The 16,084-nt window shown below is 35.2% G+C and overlaps 1 protein-coding gene across 3 annotated transcripts; it reads right to left on the bottom strand.

The window, feature by feature from the left end:
- Positions 1-1,059: 1,059 nt before the first annotated feature.
- LOC124890239 (5-methyltetrahydropteroyltriglutamate--homocysteine methyltransferase-like) lies at positions 1,060-8,938 on the bottom strand. Of its 3 annotated transcripts, none has more exons than XM_047402059.1 (12): positions 8,751-8,938; positions 5,575-5,928; positions 5,377-5,464; positions 5,005-5,132; positions 4,524-4,915; positions 3,953-4,116; positions 3,488-3,568; positions 3,234-3,400; positions 3,041-3,146; positions 2,705-2,955; positions 2,417-2,618; positions 1,060-1,613 (listed from the first exon to the last, which is right to left on the bottom strand). In XM_047402059.1, exons 1-12 carry the CDS (start codon positions 8,915-8,917, stop codon positions 1,245-1,247), a joined length of 2,469 nt encoding a protein of 822 aa, XP_047258015.1. In that variant the 5' UTR covers positions 8,918-8,938; the 3' UTR covers positions 1,060-1,244. The 3 variants fall into 3 exon arrangements, with proteins under 3 accessions (XP_047258015.1, XP_047258017.1, XP_047258016.1); XM_047402061.1 differs by having other exon boundaries at positions 8,785-8,922; XM_047402060.1 differs by having other exon boundaries at positions 5,575-6,006; positions 8,751-8,887.
- Positions 8,939-16,084: the final 7,146 nt, after the last annotated feature.

The following is a 16,084-nucleotide window of genomic DNA, read 5'->3' as shown; positions in this document are numbered from 1 at the left end:
TGAAATCAATACACTTTAACCAAGAAAAAACCAAATTGAAATAAAGGGCTCATGTAGGTTATATAGTTAGTTGAGATTAAGATTTAGTTATTCAATTAATCATTTACATTAAAATTACCTCTCATACCTAACTGGGATCTCTTTTGTTTGGCCCGAGATTTTAAGACAAATTTTATAGAAATGAACCGCCAGAAACCAGCACATGGTATGTTTAAAATTGTTGAGGTAGGCCTGGGTTGCGCCTTGTTTTGGATTTTTCAGCATGGTGATATAAATCAAATTTGGATACCAATATTTTATCGTTATCGTCGGTATCTATTTCATGGATGATTTAGAAAGTTAGAAATGGTTGTGTTTAGAAGTTAGAAATGGTTGTGTTTAGTTTCTTGTTGTGAAGTGCTGCTGAAATTTTATTGAAAGTTTTTATTTGACAATAGAAGCGACATGTTGTGATTAGCCCGGCTTCATTAACCTTTCCTCTAGAATGTGTTGCTTTAAGTTTGAGGCAGGTTTGGATCCAAATACTCGAAAAATGAATATTGGTATCTTTGAAGGCTAATGGCCATGGGCTTCATGCCTATAGTAACATAATTCAACAACAACATACCCAGTGTTATAGTAGCATAATTCATTTTGCTGAAAAAGCAGGAATAGCTGAAACATTAGCAACTCGAAAAGCAATCCAAATTGCGGTGAAGGAGAAATATACAAATATTGTCGACATTAAGAATGGCTCAAATGCTAAATAGAAGAATAGATCCTTTTTAGAATGTGATTACTAATTGTGAGGGTATCCGACATTTCAAGCATTGGGTAAATGATGTAGCCTTTATACGTAAAAGCAGGCGCGCTAGTATGCGTAGCCATACATTAAGCGTAAGTTAGCTGTTATCACTAGACTCTGAAATCTCTACGCGTGAGAACTTCCCAATTTGGATCGTCAATTGAAACTTTCTATTGCTTTGTACAACTGAAGAGTGCTTGATTTAATACATATTAGTTCTGTTTGAAAAAAAAAAGGGTGGGGGGGGGGGGGGGAGGGGGGGGTAGATTAACAACTTTTTAAAAGAATATAAGAAGCAATTATGAAAAAGGAGCCGATAGAGCAAACCTCGGACAATTTGCCAGTAACTCAGAAACCTATATATTATTTCTTGAGAAGAGCATTATCCCTATTTTTGCTAAAACAGCCATGGTAATTTAAAATGGGACTTCACATTGGATTGACTATGGTAATTCAAAGCTCATTTCATGCTGGCCAACTGGTTGCGGAGGAGCTTAGCAGCTGCTACCATGTTGTTGAGTGCAGGCTTAACTTCAGTGTACTTACGCGTCTTGAGGCCACAATCGGGGTTGACCCAAAGGATGTTGGTATCAAGGACTGCAAGCATCTTGCTGATTCTGTCAGCGATTTCTTCTGTCGACGGAATCCTTGGTGAATGGATGTCGTATACTCCAGGGCCAATGCCAGCACCATACGTCACTCCCTCACGGAACACAGAAAGAAGCTTCTCGTCAGACCTGGAGTTCTCGATGGTGATCACATCAGCATCCATGTTGATAATTGAATGGATTATGTCGTTGAAGTTTGAATAGCACATGTGAGTGTGAATCTGTCGCAATGAGTGGTGAAGATCATTAGAACTATGTAAAAGAAGAAAAATGCTACATTTAGTACAACAAAGAAATCCTTCAGAGCCAGCATATGCGCAATTTGACACTCGATGGACAATGACTTGCCCCTCTGCCCTTCTCCATTTAAATCCAGACTTCTGGTCCGCGGCAAGGTTTGAACTAGTGAAATGCACGTAACTATAACTTCTGTGCTGTACCCTTTACAACTGAACCAAAGCACCGGGGGCAAAGAAAAAAACTTTACCCATTAACACAAAATGCCTCCCAATTCTATCTAGCTCTTCGCTTTACCAGTTAACTATCAGGGACAAAGCACCAATTCCACACATCAAAAGTTGCTCATGAATCTTCTTTTTTTAAAATAACTGTGGTATCCTGGCCAGCTTGTCCACACCTCGACTAATTCCATGGGACACCAGCCGCCTCCCACCAGCACCAGGTAACTCTGTCCACCAAGGCTAGGACAGATAGGAAGAAATCACCTAGTGTTCTTTTACCTATTTTGGGGTTCTCAATCCCACTGTTGTAATATTGTTGGGCATCGGACATGTGGGAAACATTATGTTCCTTTTCTAATTTATGAATTTTTACCTTTTCCTACCTCTTTTGGGAGTGAAGGGGTGCATGAATTTCAGAAGTTGACCGGGTAGGAAAATACAAAGACTATCCAAGATAGAACTGATGTATAAAGGAACTTTTGGAGAAGTTGACAAGCCGATAGGCTTCAACATATAGTTATTTTCATTTCATATGAAGAATGAAAACGAGAATAAATACAGACCTGGGTAGTGTCTTGAACACCACAGTTGGTAATTCTAAATGAATGCACAGCCCAGTTCAAGTAGAAAGCTTCCTCGGACTTTCTTAGAGGCAATCCCTCTCTTAAAGCTGCTTCATCAATCTGAATGACGTTAATGCCGGCCTTCTCGAGATCTTCAACCTCATCCTTAATAGCCAAAGCTATTTGGTAACAAGTCTCAAATCTTAAAACAACAGTAAATCAGTTATAAATTAGATGTGCGCGGGAAAAAGAAAGATATGATTCTGTTTGAAGCTTAAAAGTTCGAACCTTGGCTGGTCATCTCTAACAAAAGACCAGTTTAAAATGGTAACAGGTCCTGTGAGCATTCCCTTCATTGGGCGCTTGCTCATGCTCTGTGCCAGTGAAGACCAGAAGACAGTCATTGGTTTTGGGCGACTGACATCACCGTAGATTATTGGTGGTTTAACACAGCGAGATCCATAAGACTGAACCCATCCATTGGCTGTAAAAGCAAAACCAGATAATTGCTCCCCAAAATACTCAACCATATCATTTCTCTGCATTTTAATGATGAAATATTAGGGATCTCAGCTTCTTTGGTAGGACCATAAAGACGATTAAACTTGCACTTGTGTATCTCACCTCTGGTTCTCCGTGCACAAGAACATCAATATCTAGCTCTTCCTGGAGTTTGACTACTTTGCTGATTTCCTCCGTAATATATTTGACATATCCTTCCTCTGGAATCCTTCAATAGTCGGAGGGAAAAGAAATTAATAAGCAGACATAAACAACAGCAAGCTAAAAGGAATAACTGCAGAGGTAGAAAGTTAACTTGTTAGCCTTGTATTCCCGGCGAACTTTTCTTAGCTCCAATGTCTGAGGGAAAGAACCAATGGTAGTGGTTGGAAGAGCAGGAAGAGTCAGCTTCTTCTGCTGAGCTTCCAACCTTGCGCTGACAGTAGTGGCTCTGCGATGGTCAGAGCCCTTCAAAGCAGTAGCCTGAACATGAAAGGCGGATTATGAGTTGATAATTCCAAGTAGCTAAAACGATAATAAGATGGATATAAAACACCTAAATTTACTTACAGCCTTCTGTACAGTCGCGTTGGTCACTCTAGGAGAGGATATTCTGGATGTCCGAGCCACAGCGTTAGCAGAGAAGAATGCCTACCGACAGAAACAGCAGCAGCAAAAGGCTTTAAAAAAAAAAACAAGTTTTGAATAATGATATGAAGCTTAATTGCGGGTTAAGTCATTCATTGAGGTCCACACTCCACACCACTCTAATGTTCAATAGATCCATTATATCATAAATGTTAAAATTTAAGTGCTCAGCGATACAACAATATGATGGCTTGTAGTCCAATAAGAGTCGATTTATTTTGTGGCCAAAAACAGCATGAATAGGGTAAACTTCATCGAATATTATCAGTATTACGAGTTTGAAGATTCACTACTATATAAATCTCACATGTTCTAGATTTATATTTGCAGATCAAATATGATGATTCATCTGCCATGTAGACAATTAACAAAAATATATCGCTATACCTCGTCTTTTTGTCCAGCCAATGCCTTTGCCAACGCATTGACCTCAACCAATTTTTGTGCAGCAAATGCAAGCCACGACTTAATTTCTTCATCCAACTTAGTTTCATTCACTAAATCAACTGCAGTGTGGAGAAGTGAGCAGGAGGTGGAGACCACAAGCTTGTCTGAAGAAAAGAAATGCCCAATTGTCACTCATATAGTTCTGATCGTGCACGAACCTATATTTTTACTTATTGAACAATTTCCTAGAAAATTTAGGAAGACTGAACGTTGTGTTTAAAACAATATGCTGACATGGAGAAGTGCTTTCCCAGGAGATCTAACAAAGGATAATGGAATAGACAAATAACTGAAATTACTAGACTGGAATACTTCAAATTTTAAAACAGATAGAACAGTGTGTTCATATAACAGGGTAAAGAATATAACAGATTTTTCTATGCTGTTAAATTCCTTAAAGAAAAGCTAGAGAATAGTAAGAAATTATAGGTAAATTTCTAGGCTTCTTGAGAACATCTGCGGACTCAGATTTTCCTATTCAATGTAATAAAGTGCAGTTACAACCAAATACCTTTTCCGACTAGGTTCTCAAGAGATTGCAAGGTAGTGAGAGAAGAAGCAAGATCATTAGCCCAAATATTCCTCCCATCAACTACTCCCGCAAAGAGATACTTTTCTGAAGGAAAACCAGTCTTGATCAAATCAAGAGTCTTCGATCCACGAACAAGATCAAACCCCAGTGCAGTAACGCCTTCTAAAGCAATCACTGTTTTGAAAGCTTCAGCAGGAACATCAGCAAAGTATGTCTCAATGAGGACATTTAAACCAGAAAGCGATAACTCTAATTCTGAGTAGGCATGAGAAAATGCTTGCAATTGATGAGAATCAAGATCCTTAACAAGAGTAGGCTCATCAAACTGAATCCAACTAGTACCAGCTGCCTTCAGTTCAGCAATGACTTCCCTGAATGAGCGGATATATATAGGACCATACTGGTGAACATTTTAGATAGAAATAAAGGACTGAGACTAAAAAAATTGGTCTGCTCTTACTTGTAAACTGGAAGAATCTTGTCAATCAGTGAGAGAAGAGGAAACGACTTTTCAACACCTTTTGCTGCTTTTGATAACAAGAGAAAGGAAACTGGTCCTACGAGGACAGGGACTGTGTCAATGCCTAGCTGCAAAAACAAATGGTTGAACAATATGAGAATACCAAAAAATTCAAAAAGATTCAATGAATACAGCTGACATGTGGCTACCAGTCATGATCACAGGCTGGCAGTCAGGGATATGTGTCATGCATGAATGTTAGTTCAGCCCCATGACAAACTCCAGTTGGAGAGGCATGCAGAACATAATCTCACAAGTAAAAAAGGTTCAACTAAATCAACCTTTAAATTTTAGTACGAGTCATAAACTTACAGATTTAGCCTCCTTGTATTCAGTAACTGCTTTGTGAGATGCATACGAGAACTTAACATCTGGGCCTAATTCAGGAACAATGTAGTGGCTGCATCCAAGAAAAAGAATCTCATATAAAGAGTTCATCAAACAGTAAGATTACACAGATCTCAAAGCTCGCTAAGTTGTTGAACATTTGAATGAAATGTCGTCACTTACTAGTTCGTGTCGAACCATTTTGTCATTTCCATGGCAGGTACAGACGCATTTCCCCTAGCCATTGGGAAGTAGACATCAAAATCAATCTCACCACCATTCCAACCATATCTTGGTGGAATTGCACCTAGCATAGCCGTTGTGTCCAAGACTTGGTCATAATACGAGAAGGTGTTGCTTGGAATATATTTAATGCCAGCATCAACCATCTGCTTCCAAATGGATGACCTAAGATCTGCTGCCACTTTCTCCAAATCCTCAGTACTGCTCTTCCCATCCCAAAAAGACTCCAACGCAAACTTAAGCTCTCTCTTGGGCCCCATACGAGGATATCCACCAACATGAGACGCCATTGTTCTGTTCCATCCGTCACAAGAAAAAGTACCACAAATTAAATTTGGACATTTCAACAGCCTCTAAAGTGTATACATCCATCTGTATTTTCATTCAAAGGATTGCATACAAAATCATTGCAGGTTTTTAGAATGAATGCTTAGCATCATGAAACAAAGGATTTGAAACTGCACAAAATTGCATGAACAAGAGTTTCAAAAAAGAAAGATCAAGAACTGCTACACTAGACACTACAATCAGGAGATAAGTAACAGCCATATGATGAATCTTTTCCTTCATAAAATCGCAAGAAATTGAGATGTAATGCATTTAAAACTAGGCAAACTCCAATAATCCGTGAAAACCAATTAAGAATCAGAAAGCAGAATAAACCTTCAAAGACATGAGGCATTGTCCCAACATAACCACACACCTCAAGCAACACACATTCACAAAAATAATAAGATAAAGGCTATATTAGAAACTCACCCTGCAACTTATGAAATATACATCAACTGATAAAATAAGTTAAATTGTGAAGAGTCTCATTTTAACACCTAACTGTCTAGAGAGGAGATTCTTCTCCTTATTTATATTAGATTTATAGCAATTTAGGAGATAGACACTTTGAATTATTTAAATTGGGTCTCCAACGAGTGGTACTACTAACAACTTTTTTTTTTGATAACCGTGGTATCCGGGCAAGCTTGCCCTCACCTCAACTATTTTCATGGGATACCTTCCACCTCCCACCAGCACCAGGAACCAGGTAACTCTGTCTGGACAGGGTTAGAACAGATGGAAAGAAATCACCCAGTGTTTGTCTCTGTTGGGAATTGAACCTGAGACAGAATGGTGCTCAACCCAACTTCATTGACCCACTGTTACCTATTATTGTATTGTATTGTTGCTTTAAATACAATATTTGTTTTCTATTGTTGCTTTAAATACAATATTTGTTTTCATTGTTACATCTGTTGTTATGTAACAACGAAAAGTGTCATTTGCAATGACTGATTTTGCATGATCACATCGCTACCTTATTTTTTCCTCTCATCTTGCACTAATTTTCCCGGGTGCATGGCTTTAAAAGAAATCCTATTTTACCCTTATCCTACCAACTCTACCTCGTACCCTATTTTTTCTTTGAAATAGTGTAAGCTTACTCTCAAGTTGTTGGTGTGTGGCATAATAAAATGATGAGAAACGATACAATCTATAGATATTATAAAATATAATAGATACATTATGAAACGATATGTAACAACCTTCAATAAGACTAGAATGATAAACTCAGCCTACTCTGGCACCATACTATAGAATGCTTCATCGACAAAATTTGAACCATTAAAACGGACACTTTTTGTTCATTCATCTTACCACACAGCAATATACACATAAAAAGTGCCAAAACAAACACAATGAAAAAATGAGACTAATAAGCAAAAAATTTGAAGACCCACAATCCAAAATGCAAACTTTGAAACACTGAACACAACATACTTCAAATAAATTATACTAACACTGATTATTATGGGTATTAGCTGATATAACAAAAAAACAAGATATGGGCAGAAAAAAAGACACGATAACTTGAAACTAATAAGCAAAAATCTTAAAAGATCCACAATCCAAAATGCAAACTTTGAAATACTTAAACACAACATACTTCAATATTAACTGATACAACAAAAAACCAAGAAATGAACAGAAACAAACATATAATAATTGATAAATTGATACTCCCTCCAATCACTTTTACTTAGTCATGTTTAGCTTTACGAGAGTCAATCTGCCTAATCTTTGAAGCTAAATTGAATTAGATTAATTTAATCTTTTCAATTTAAAATTTAGATATTCGAAAACTATATAAAATTACTATAAGTTGCAATCCTTCACCTTAAAATGAAGGTCAAAATCCATACAGTTTGACTCTCGAGAAATGTGACAAGTAAAAGTGAGCATGGAGAGTACTAATAAGCAAAAAGCTTAAACACCCACAACACAAAGTGCAGACTTTTAAATACTGAAACACAACATAGACTTCAAAAAAATTACAGTAACACTGATTATTGTGGGTATTAACTAAATATAAGTAAACTTAAAAGAGCCTCAATCCAAAATGCAAAGTTCGAAACTTCGAAATACAGAGAAACTAACATACTTCAAATACATTATAGTAACACTGATAATTATGGCCTATGGGTATTAACTAAACAAAGTGCTTCCTGGCGTACTAAAGCTCCCGCTATCAGCTCTGGGAGAGGGTCGGACCACAAGGTTCTGTTTCCACTGCTTGAACCCGGCATGTACAAGTCACATGGCAACAACTTTACCAGCTACTACAACACTCCCCTTCAAATGATATTAATGACTAATATAAGGCAAAACCTTAAACACCCACAATCCAAAAAAATAACTGTGAAATACTGAAACATAACACACTTCAATTAAATTACAAAAACACTAATTATTCTAGGAATTAACTAAATATAAGAAAATATCTTGAAGACCCTCAATACAAAATGCACAGAGACAAAAACACTAGGTGATTTTTCCTCATTTATCCTAGCCTTAACGCTACAGTTATATTAAAAAAAAAACCTTTGAACTACTGAAACGCAACACACTTCAATATAAATTACAGTAACACTGATTATTATAGGTATTAACTAAATATAAGAAGAAAAGAAGCCTTAAAAAACCCACAACCCAAAGTGCAAACTTTGAAATACAGAAACACTAACATACTTCAAATAAATTACCATAGCACTGATTTTTAATGGGTATTATTATTAACTGATATAACAAAAAAAAAATATCAAGAAATGGGCAGAAAAAAGAACCTGAAGTGAAAGTTTAAATGCAAGAATTGGGTACCACGTGGGGGTATGAAGTGAGAAATTGAGGAACCAAATGATAGAAAAGTTGATGAAGAAGAATGTGTTGACAACAATGGTAAAAATTGTTTCATATATAATAATGAACTCAATTTCTTAGCAATACTTAACATGTCCACTTTCACAAAATGTTCTTATATATACTTATAATATTTGTGACCTATTATCGGCCTGTTTCTTTTGCTTCTCGTTCTTTTCTTCTTGGTCCTTCTACTTTCTGTTTTATGCATTTAGTACCTAATATTTATTAGAACACTCCTTCCGCTTCATTTCATGTTACATTATTTGACACGATATTTAAAAAGAAAAAGAAAATTTTTAAAATTTGTGGTTTAAAATAATATTTAAATATTATTAATTATAGTAAGATAATTATTTTTTTATTATTATTTTTCATCCGATATTTGATACCCGCATTGAAGTCCCGACTAATTTAAATTCTCACTATGTAAAATCCCATTCGGGGTGAAACGCTTTCTATTGATTATTCTTTTTAAAACAAGCTAAAAAAATTATGTTTGGCCAATAAATATAAATTAGAGTTATTTTTAAAATTTTGTGAGAGAAATAGGAGTGAAAAAAATAAAAATAAATTTTACTAACTTTCACTTTTTTAAATACAATTTCAAATTGTATTTAAAATTTTCATAGTCAAACACTATTATTTTCACCTTTTTACTAAAATTAAATAATATTTTAGAAAAAAATAAAAAATTCTCATTATCAAACGGCTCATATTATTGAACTCAATTTCTTAGCAACTACTTAATATGTCCACTTTCACAAATTTTTTTTCTTTTTTTTTGGTGAAACACAAAATGTGTTATAAAAATATGTAAAGTAAACAAAGAAAAGGGAGGATTTTAGTGTATTAATCTTTCACTAAAGAAGTAATCAAAGTTGTTCTCTCTGCACATTTCTTTCATAAGTTGTAGGTTATTTATAGCCCAAATTATCTAATTTAGTATTCAAGAAGTGGAGAAATACTAAGGCAATTGCTCTACTTAAAAAGGAAAAACAAATGCCTACTGATTTGACATCCATTTATAACAAACCAACTGCATATTGACATGGCATCCATTTGCAACACTCCCCCTTGGATGACTATGTAAAGCAAAATTTTCTGAATATGCATTTGAGTGTTGCCTCATTAAAAACCTTAACAGGAAAAATCCAGTAGGATAAAAACCTTGGTTAAGGAAAAAAGAGTACAACGCGTATTCTTACTCCTCCTGATGAAGACCCCGATTCAACTGGTTTAGTCTTAGCATTCCAATCCTGTATACCATCTTCTCAAAAGGTGAGAAATTGGTAAAGATTTGGTGAACAAATTTGCTGGATTGTCACTGGAGCGGATCTGTTGCACATCAATATCACCGTTCTTCTGAAGGTCGTGCGTGAAGAATAACTTGGGTGAAATGTGCTTCGTTCTATCTCCCTTTATAAGGCCTCATTTAGTTGAGCTATGCATGCTGGATTGTCTTCAAATATAATTGTAGGTACCTTGATTTCAAACTTCAGGCCACATCACTCTTTGATGAAATGTACTACTGATCTCAGCCATATGCATTCTCTACTTGCTTCATAGATTGTTATTATCTCAGCTGATTAGAAGAAGTAGCAACGATGGACTGCTTTGTCGATCGCCATGATATTGCAGTACCTTCATATGTAAACACATAGCCTATTTGGGACCGTGCTTTATGTGGGTCAGATAAATAACTTGCATCGGCATAACCAACAAGATCTGGACTAGCTTTGTTAGTATAAAATAGACCCATATCAATAGTCCCTTTTAGGTACCTCAATATATGCTTAACTCTGTTCCAGTGTCTTCGCGTAGAGGAGGAACTATATCTCGCAAGCAAATTAACAGAAAATGCTATATCTGGCCTTGTAGCATTAGCAAGGTACAAAAGTGCACCAATAGCACTGAGATGTGGTACTTTGGGACCAAGAATCTCTTTACCCTCTTCCAGAGGTCGGAATGGATCTTTACTTACATCAAGTGATCGAACAATCATTGGAGTACTTAATGGATATGCTTTGTCCAAGTAAAAATATTTCAAAACCTTCTGGGTATAGGCAGTTTGGTGGATGAAGACTCCGTCTGCTAAATGTTCGATTTGTAGACAAGGATAAAGTTTTGTCTTTCTAAGATCTTTCATTTCGAATTCTTTCTTTAGATATTCGATTGCCTTTTGGACTCTTCTGGAGTCCCGATGAGATTTATATTATCTACATAAACAGCGAGTATAACAAACCCTGACACCGTTTTCTTAATGAAAATACAAGGACAAATGACATCATTTATGTATCCTTCATTTTTCAAGTACTCACTTAGGCGATTACACCATATACGCCCTGATTATTTTAGACCGTACAACGATCTTTCTAATCTGATTGAATATAATTCTCGAGAATTTGAACTATATGCTTTAGACAATTTTAATCCTTCTGGGATTTTCATGTAAATATCATTATCAAGTGAACCATAAAGATAAGTGTAATCACATCCATTAGATAGATTTCATGATTTTTATGTACAACTAGACCGATGAGGTATCAAAATGTTATTGCATCCATGACAGGTGAATATGTTTCTTCATAGTCAATACCGGACGTGCCTTGTATCTTATAATTTCATTTTTCTCATTTCTTTTACGTATGAAGACCTATTTATGGCCAACTGATTTTACACCATTTAGGGTTTGGACTATAGGTCCAAAAACCTCCCGTATAGCAAGTAAGTTCAATTCAAATTGAATCGCCTCTTGCCAGTTTGGTCAATCTTTTCTTCATCGACATTCTTCGACAGATAGAGGTTCAAGGTCCTCATTGTCTTGCATGATATTTAGTGTAACATTATATGCAAAAACATTATCCACCATAATTTTCGATCGATCTAAATTTACCTCATCATTAGTAGAACTTATTGAAAGTTCTTTATTCATTTGAGTCTCGGGTTTACTGATTTCTTCAGGAATATCAAGATTAATCAGATTTTGAGTCTCTTCAGGAGAATCTTTAATAATACCATCTTTATTATTTTTCGTGCTTCTTTTTCTAGGATTTTTATCCTTTGAACCCAAAGGCCTACCACACTTTAGGCGTGTTTGAGATTCAGAAGCTGTTACATTAGAATATGGTTCTTTTGGAACTTCAATTCGGACAGGCACATTCGCTACAGGGATATGTGACTTTGTTATCCTTTTTAAATCAGTAAATGCATCTGCACTAATTTCTGTAAGTGAATGATCTTTCGGATCTCACTTTCACATATGGGGGTACGTGGATCAAAATGAGATAATGATGAACCTTTCCACACAATTTCTCTTTTAAGGTCACGTTTTTCTCTCCCTAATTGTGGAAAATTTGTTTCATCAAATCAACACTCTACAAATCAAGCAGTAAATAAATTTCTCGTCAATGGTTCAAGGTAGCGAACTATAGAGGGTGACTCAAACTCCACATATATTCCTAACCTTCTCTGGGGGCCCATCTTAGGTGGTGCAATTGGCACACATACAACATATCTAAAAATTCGTAGATGGGAAATATTTAGCTCATGACCCAGAACCAATTGTAATGGAGAGTATTTATTATAATGAGTTGGCTTGAGACGAACAAGTGATGTTGCAGTAAGATAGCATGACCCCAAACAGTACTAGGTAATTTTATTTTCATAAGCAGTGGTCTTGCTATCAATTGTAGGGGCATAATAAATGACTCATCAAGGCCATTTTGAGTATGAACATGAGCAACATGATGTTCAACCTTTATCCCAAATGTCATACAATAATCATCAAAAACTTGGGATATAAATTCTCCAGCACTATCGAGGCGAATAGCCTTAATAAGATAATCTAGGAATTGGACCCTTAATCTTATTATTTTTGCTAATAATTTTGCAAATGCCAGGTTGCGAATAATAAGAGGCACACATGTGACCATCTTGAAGATGCATCTATTAGAACCATAAAATATCTAAATGTCCTACTAGGTGGGTGAATAGGCCCACATACATCCCCATGTATACGTTCTAGAAACTAAGGGGATTCGACGCTAACTTTCAGTAGCGATGGTCTAGTTATCAGTTTGTCTTGATAACAAGCAACACATGAAAATTCATCCGGTGTAAGAATCTTTAGGTTCTTTAATAGATGCCCTTTTGAATTTTCAATGATTCGTCTCATCATTATTGAGCCAGGATGGCCTATTCGATCATGCCAAAGCACAAATGTATTTATATCAGTAAACTTCCGATTTACAATAGAGTGTACTTTAGCTATACTAATTTCGGCATAGTATAAGCCAAAAGACAAAGATAGTAATTTCTCCAACATTTATTTTTGACCTGAGACATTCTTGGTAATGCCAAGATATTTGACATTCATTTCATTTATTATCTCAGCATGATATCCATTTCTGTGAATATCTTTAAAACTTAATAAGTTTCTTGGGGATTTAGAAGAGAACAATGCATCTTCTATAACTAACTTTGTCCCCTTAGGCAGAAATATAGTGGCTCTTCTGGAGCCTTCGATTAATTTTGAATTACCAGCAATCATTGTAACATTTTCTCTTCTTCTAAGTAAGTGGAAAAAGTATTTTTCATCATTAAATATTGAAGAGATGTCAAAGGGGTTTCTTACTTCCCAAATAGATCCTCCTATATCTATATATATAAATGCTGGTTTACCAAGAATACGCAAGAAAAGCACTTCGAATTGTTGATTAATCATCAGAGATGACTCATTATTAATGTATCTTTCCGTTCTAATACTCTATCCGAGAGTTATCAGTATTTATCAAATATGTTCCTATCTAATGGACGCTATTGGATCAAATGACAAAGACATTGTTAAGAAAAAAATGGCTTTTCTCGGATGAAATAAAAATTGGATTCAAGTAACAGGAGCGTGCGTTGTTCCACTATCAATTACAAAAATATCATCATGATCGATTATTGATCCAAATAAGACTTAAGGAGTATTCATATTTTCTTCAAAATAAAAATATAAACAAAATAAACATTATAATATAACTAGCACATAACATATTATATAATATCTCATTTCATGTTACCTATATGTCAATATAAATAGTGCTTGCAAGTTCATTATAACTATATTTATTATTCAGTTATTTATTTATGTAAACATGTGCCTATCTATATTACTAAATTTAAAACTCTATTTATTTAATAAATTATTACTATATTATCGTGCAAATACCCAATATTCACTTTTAAAAAAATGCTTTACTACACAATAAATGCACATAAATATTTATTTATATACCAGATTAGTAAAATATTAATAATAGGAACGTAAACTAATTTAACTTTAACATAAAATTAATATAATTAGTCCATTTTATAATCATCACCTTCAGGTGATTTACATGTTCTTCAGGAATAGCAAAGAAATCTGAAGCTTCCAGGTCCATTGGCTCAACGTTATCTTCAAGGAGGAAGTTTGTTTCAACATCATTTTCTGATTTCTTTAGGGACGCCTAATTGAGTTTTACCAGATATTTTGGCGTACGACAGGTACGCGTCCAGTGTCTCTTTCCTCCACATCGATAATATCTATTTTTAGAGTTCGTCTTTAGCGCTACTTCAGGAGATTTCCCCCTTCTTTTGCACTGCTGGTATGGAGGGTTATTATTTATTGTCAGGCAATCACCCTGATAAAAATACCTACCACGACCACGTCCTCGACCTCGACCATGACCACGACAGGGGTCAGAACTTCTTTCACACCTAGTTGGGCGAAAGTGTGCTGCATTCACTTCTGGGAATGAAGCAGTACCAGGAGACCGACTTTTATTATTTTTTATTAAAACTTCATTATGTTGTTCAGCAACAAGAAGATGAACAATTAATTTAGAATATTTTTTAAATTCCATTTCTCGGTACTGCTGTTGCAGGAGCATACTCGAGGAGGAAAAAGTAGAGAATGTTTTCTCTAACATGTCGTGATCCGTGATACTTTCCCCACATAAATCAAACTGCGATTTAATTCTAAATATTGAAGAATTATATTCAGTACATTTTTAAAGTCCTGAAATCTCAAATAGGTCCATTCATTACGAGCTTGTGGAAGAACGACCATCTCCAGGTGGTCGTATCTTTCTTTTAAAATATTCCACAATATGAGGGGATCTTTGATCGTGAGGTATTCCATTTTTAAACCTTCGTCAAGATGATGATGAAGAAATATCATGGCCTTGGCCTTATCTTGATCTGATGCCTTATTATTATTTCTAATGGTGTCTGCCAGACCTATTGTATTTAAATGTATTTCTACGTCTAATGCCCAAGATAAATAAGTTTTGCTAGATATATCTAGGGCACTAAATTCACGTCTGAAAATATTAGACATTATTTAAGAAAATTAAATACTAACCTTTAAATACCTTCGTAAGGGTTTTGCAGAGACTCGTGCTAATAACGTGTTATAAAAATATGTAAAGTAAACAAAGAAAAGGGAGGATTTGAGTATATTAATCTTTCACTAGAGAAGTAATCAAAGTTGTTCTCTTTGCACATTTCCTTCATAAGTTGTAGGCTATTTATAGCCCAAAATATCTAATTTAATATTTAAGAAGTGGAGAAATAGTAAGGCAATTTCCCTACTTAAAAGGGAAAAACAAGTGCCTACTTATTTGGCATCCATTTATAACAAACCAAATGTATATTGACATGGCATCCATTTGCAACAAAATGTTCTTTATATTTGTGACCTACTAATGCTACTATTTCTTGAAATTCTTTATCTTCTTCTTGATCCCTCTGGTTTGTGTTTTTAGCATTTTAGATCAAATGTTTATTATAAAATATTATTTTGGGACCAAACTCTCTAAAGAGATGGAAATGTTAAATTGTGGAACCAAGCCCTGTATATTCTTTTGTACGGGAATATAAATAGCTTAGTTAGAGAGATGCTCTCCCTTCTCTCTACATTTTAAAAAACATCCATTATGTCAATGGAAAATCTATTCAACATTTTAGAACCAAATTTAACACCACCTGACCCACCCGATTCAAGTCCACAACTATTACCAATCTTTAAATCAAAGTTACTTGCTACGGAGCTCGTATAGGACCTACCAATGGAAGACTCTGTTGACATTAATGACAACCCTTGTCCCAAGGTTTCCATTAATAAAGGAGTTGAGGAGTTATCTAATGGGATAAAAATTATCAAGCTCTCCAAAGAAAATACAGTTAAACTTTGTTCTCCTTGGAAACATTCGTTAATCATCAAATTGTT

This window comes from Capsicum annuum, unplaced genomic scaffold (genome assembly GCF_002878395.1).
Source record: "Capsicum annuum cultivar UCD-10X-F1 unplaced genomic scaffold, UCD10Xv1.1 ctg1489, whole genome shotgun sequence".
NCBI lineage: Eukaryota > Viridiplantae > Streptophyta > Magnoliopsida > Solanales > Solanaceae > Capsicum > Capsicum annuum.
The sequence above is the reverse complement of the archived record's forward strand: the minus strand, read 5'-3'. Positions and strand labels throughout refer to the sequence as shown.